Source organism: Phoenix dactylifera, chromosome 8, assembly GCF_051530095.1.
Source record: "Phoenix dactylifera cultivar Ajwa chromosome 8, Ajwa_hap1_PhDact_Kaust_v1.1, whole genome shotgun sequence".
Lineage (NCBI taxonomy): Eukaryota > Viridiplantae > Streptophyta > Magnoliopsida > Arecales > Arecaceae > Phoenix > Phoenix dactylifera.
Window position 1 is genome coordinate 11,304,900 of NC_143197.1, and position 4,982 is coordinate 11,309,881.

Here is a 4,982-nt window from a genome sequence, read left to right on the forward strand (position 1 = left end):
CACAAATCAATCATAAATGTTTAAATTATAAGTACAATAAGCAAATAAAAAATATTAGATAAATTTAAAAGATTTATATACCTTCATCATATTGTTCACGAAGCCAATCTTGGGTACACACTAAGGCTTCTACGGTAGAAGAGCTCAAAGAGCTTCGATACTGATCCACAACTCTACCACCAGTGCTGAATGCTGACTCAGATGAAACAGTGGAGACTGGAATAGCTAGAACATCTCGAGCCATTCTTGATAGTATAGGATAGACTGCTGCATTGCTCTTTCACCAAGCCAAGATGTCAAACTCTTTATTCTCCAAATCAGGAAGTACATCATCATCCAAATAACTATCCAACTCGGATCTCTTAGGGCGTTTTGAAGAACTCTGACTTCTAAATTGAGCAAAGTCCATACCAAATTTTTTTTTGGAAGAAACTGAACTTATATCACCTTGTCCACCAAAATTAGATGTTCGCTCACTTGAACTCATAGAGGGATGCATTCTTGTTGCATCTACATACTCATTATACAATTGAAAAAGACAAGCACGAATATCATCAATCTTTTTCTTGCACTCCTCCAACTCAAATGCCTTTTGATAACAAAATTCTACAAATATCAACTTTGATCTGGGATCCAAAATAGAAGCAATTACCAACAAATTATTGCACTGAGACCAATATTTGTTAAACTTCTTTAGCATCTCATTTGTTAATTGCTTCACTATTTCATCAGTATCGATACTTTCATCCATCAACAAAGCCCTAATTCTCCAAACTTCTTTTAGGTATAAATTGGATGTGGGATACTTACAACCAGAAAATACTTTAGTGGCATCAAGAAAGGCTTCTAAAAATTTAAGAATTATAGAAGCCTTTTTCCATTCATCATTGGTGGGGCATACACATGAATGCTCAGTTGCATATCTAATAAGAGCATCTTTATAACCAAGTGCATCATGCAACATTTCATAAGTAGAATTCCATCTTGTAGGAATATCTAAAGTGAGTCCTTTTCTAGCAGGAAGTCTCATATGCTGTAGAATTTCATTAAATGCTTGCATTCGAGATGGGGATGCAGAGACATATCTAACAATTTCTCTTATACATTCAATAGCTTCATGAATGATTTTCATTCCATCCTGAACCATAATATTTAATATATGTGCACAACATCTAATATGACTGTACTCCCCACTAAACAACGTTGAATAACAAAAGTGATCTCGGAGCCTTCTCATTACAGCATCATTTGTGCTGCAATTATCCAAAGTAATAGCACATATTTTATAATCCAATTCCCCTCCTTTAGTGCTCCCACTTAAAACTTTTTTACAATATTTGCACTTAGCTATTGACCCTTCAGAATTTTTTTCCTCGATAAAGTGATTCCATACCCAAGATCTTTTTCTAGAAGAATTGTCACAAACATTTTCAGCAGTATCTTCATTTATATCATCCTCATTCCTTAAATCTTCAACAGTCTCATTTTCACCCACTTTAGAATGAGACATTAATAAAAATAATCTGCCCAAATAACAAAATAAATATCACAAATTTAACCTATAGCATCAGATATGTACGAAAATTTAAAACTCTTGTTATTGACAAAGTTGGAGATATAGTCATGTCATTAGTCATTACTATCTCAATGAATCATCCCCTGTCACCAGCAGGACTTCCAAATAGATTTATCAAAATATTTTTAGAAGTTGAAGATTTATGTCAAAAGAAACTATTATAGTTCCTAGGCTTACAGGTTGTTAAGGTTGGAAAGATAACAAGGACTTTCTGAAACCTTCAAATCAGATAAAGAGAGGAGAAAATAAACACTAAACACAAGTAATTACCTCTTTTATATTATTACTGTTTGTATGCTAATAAGTTGAAAAGAAGGCTCCCCAAGATAGAACAAGTGACCTTGACACCGGAAGGGGATTCCAGTAAGCTAAGCTTGTAGGTGTTGGTGTGGAAGCTGTAGAAGGAGCAGCCCTGTCCCGGGAGCAGAGGCACTCAAGCACCCCAAGATTTCCTTTGTCGACGCTGCTCCAAAGAAGAAGACGGTTTATTAGGGCTAAAATCGAAAGAGAAAGAAAAAAGGGGAAGGGGGCGATGTGGATGCGGGATCGGGGTAAGAAACCTGATTGGGTCTATCTTGGACCCTTGGTTGTGAAGGAGCGGAGGGAGAAGACGTGGCCGAACATGAGTTTCTGGTCCTGCTGTGCGTCGAGGGTGTGAAGCGGAGAGAAGAGGACACGCCGGAGAGAGTGGGGGTGGGGGGAAAGGGGTGTATGACAGTATGAGTATGAGGCGTTGGCGGGAGAGAAGAACACACGCCGGAGCCGACGACGACGAGCCTCCCCCACTCTCGTCTTGCCTCTGCGCTCGACGAGCCGACGACGCCTCCACCGGACCCTAGACGACGACGACGACGAGCCTCCACGCCTCCACCGGACCCTAGACGAAGAAGATGATGGTCGACGAGCTCTGGCGGAATCGCCCTCTGCAAATCGCGCTTCAGCAAGAGTCTCTAGGCGGCGGCTCTGGCGGACGGCTAGGGCTGGAGCCTAGAGACGATGGTCGAGTGTCGACGAGCTCTGGCGGACGGCTAGGGCTGGAGCCTGGAAGTCGGCACGGCAACCTTGAATCCTTGATAAAATCCCCAAATCCCGTAAGCCCTAAACCGGTTAGTCCCACTCCCAAATGCAATTCGGGCCGTGAATTTGGGCTTGGTTCGGGCTGTCATTGGGCTCGGGCTTGGTCCGGGCCAGGGCCGGGCCAATGGGAAACCCGAGCCCGGCCCGAAATAAAATTGGGCTTAAGTTTGCAGCCCGAGCCCGGCCCTAAATTCATTGGGTCAAGCCCATAGCCCGGCCCGCAGGCGGCCCAGCCCGATGGGCTTCGGGCCGGCCCGAGCCCACTTCCAGCCCTAATATCAAAGAGTTTTGATGGCAGCCCACCTTGTGACATGTTTTGGCAGATTCTCTCATGCAAGACGTGAAGCCGCAAAGAAAAGCTTTAAGAGACTCCTCCAACTCATCTAGCACTCATGTGGAAATAGAAATATTTAACGTCCGATACAATGGGATTGAAGAAAGAAACGGTTGAAGTAAAATTATTCTTTTAGGGAAGCTTAGTTCTTTCCACTTCCAGGCTTGTACTTCCATGCATTGATGTAATATAATTGGACCGAAGTCTTTAGTAGACAATGGAGTACCCAAATAAACCCACTTAATTTTCAGGTTTAATATACATCCCCCAACAACTCACTAATTTTTTCTTTGTTTATGGCTGATAATTTTGGACTAAATTTGGTGAAGAAATTTTCCCAGTTCATCGCTTTGAGCCGATTGATAACTATATTGCCTTACAATCGTCTTCAGCCTTGTAACATATTGAACCGTAGCCCTAGCTACTAGTGGGTAGTCATCAACAAAAAAGATATGAGTAACCTTTAGACCATTTAAACCTGGACTATAACCATGCAAACTAAATTAGTGATAGATATTATCTAGAACAATTTTTGAGAAAAGCTGTGTCTTTGGCACATGGGTGAAGAAAAGAGATTTTTATATGGACTATTTTGACACATATATGTTCCTTCGTGAGATTGTAGCTCCCTTTTTGTTGCTATAGTTTATTATAAAAGCTGATGCATTTTCAATAATATCTACATATGGAAGAAGATTGCATCATGATGATTTTTTTTGATACAAATTGCATCACGGTGATTAGAAGATGCCAAGAATAAAACAACCAAATTAACATCACATACATCTATGCATGCACTCATATACGTGTTTATCTATACGTATGTATGTATGTATCTATATATATATATATATGATACATTAAAAAAATATTTTTCCTACGTGCCGTGAACAAGGTTTTTCTAAAAAAAGGTTAAGGACTATTTTGTATACAATGCAATAGACTCCAAGATGTAGAATTACTTGACTAAAGTTTCCTTCTTAACTTCTCAAACTTATCCTTGCTTATCTCAACAATACCATTACTTAAAGAGAGAAAGTAAAATCCTTATAGGCATGCATTTGTTTATGCAAACCTAATTAGTCAAGCATTTGAAGAACTTTAAAAGATTACGTTACTTTATGTAGCATGAAAGGCATGGCCATAAGAAATATGAAAGAAGTTTTTCTCTTTTTTTTTGAATTAATTGTGCCAAAAACTGTGATTTTTTGGGGGGATTTTCAACTTCGATTTTTGAGAAAAGCTGTGTCTTTGGCACATGGGTCAAGAAAAGAGATTTTTATATGGACTATTTTGACACATATATGTTCCTTCGTGAGATTGTAGCTCCTTTTTTGTTGCTATAGTTTATTATAAAAGGTGATGCATTTTCAATAATATCTACATATGGAAGAAGATTGCATCATGATGATTTTTTTTGATACAAATTGCATCACGGTGATTAGAAGATGCCAAGAATAAAACAACCAAATTAATATCACATACATCTATGCATGCACTCACATACGTGTTTGCCTATACATATGTATGTATGTATCTATGTGTGTGTGTGTGTGTGTGTGTGTATATATATATATATATGATACATTAAAAAGATATTTTTCCTACGTGCCGTGAACAAGGTTTTTTTAAAAAAAGGTTAAGGACTATTTTGTATACAATGCAATAGACTCCAAGATGTAGAATTACTTGACTAAAGTTCCCTTCTTAACTTCTCAAACTTATCCTTGCTTATTTCAACAATACCATTACTTAAAGAGAGAAAGTAAAATCCTTATAAGCATGCATTTGTTTATGCAAACCTAATTAGTCAAGCATTTGAAGAACTTTAAAAGATTGTTTTTGACTGACTCTCGTCATGGTAGGAAGATTCCCATAAAAAGTCGAATTTGTGCTTGTGGAAATTATCGAGTGATCAGAGCGCTCTGGCATGGATGCCGGTACTGAAAAGTGGATTCATTCGACCATGGGCATTACGTTACTTTATGTAGCATG

General features: G+C 38.6%; 1 protein-coding gene across 1 annotated transcript; it reads right to left on the reverse strand.

Moving 5' to 3' along the window:
• Nucleotides 1-280: 280 nt before the first annotated feature.
• Nucleotides 281-1,510, reverse strand: LOC149752967 (zinc finger BED domain-containing protein RICESLEEPER 2-like). Its single transcript, XM_089924625.1, has one exon. The coding sequence runs from the start codon at nucleotides 1,508-1,510 to the stop codon at nucleotides 281-283; it is 1,230 nt and encodes a 409-aa protein (XP_089780751.1).
• Nucleotides 1,511-4,982: the final 3,472 nt, after the last annotated feature.

Excerpts from the sequence above, each read along its gene's own strand:
- LOC149752967 (XM_089924625.1), bottom strand. The coding sequence starts at position 1,510 with ATGTCTCATTCTAAAGTGGGTGAAAATGAGACTGTTGAAGATTTAAGG.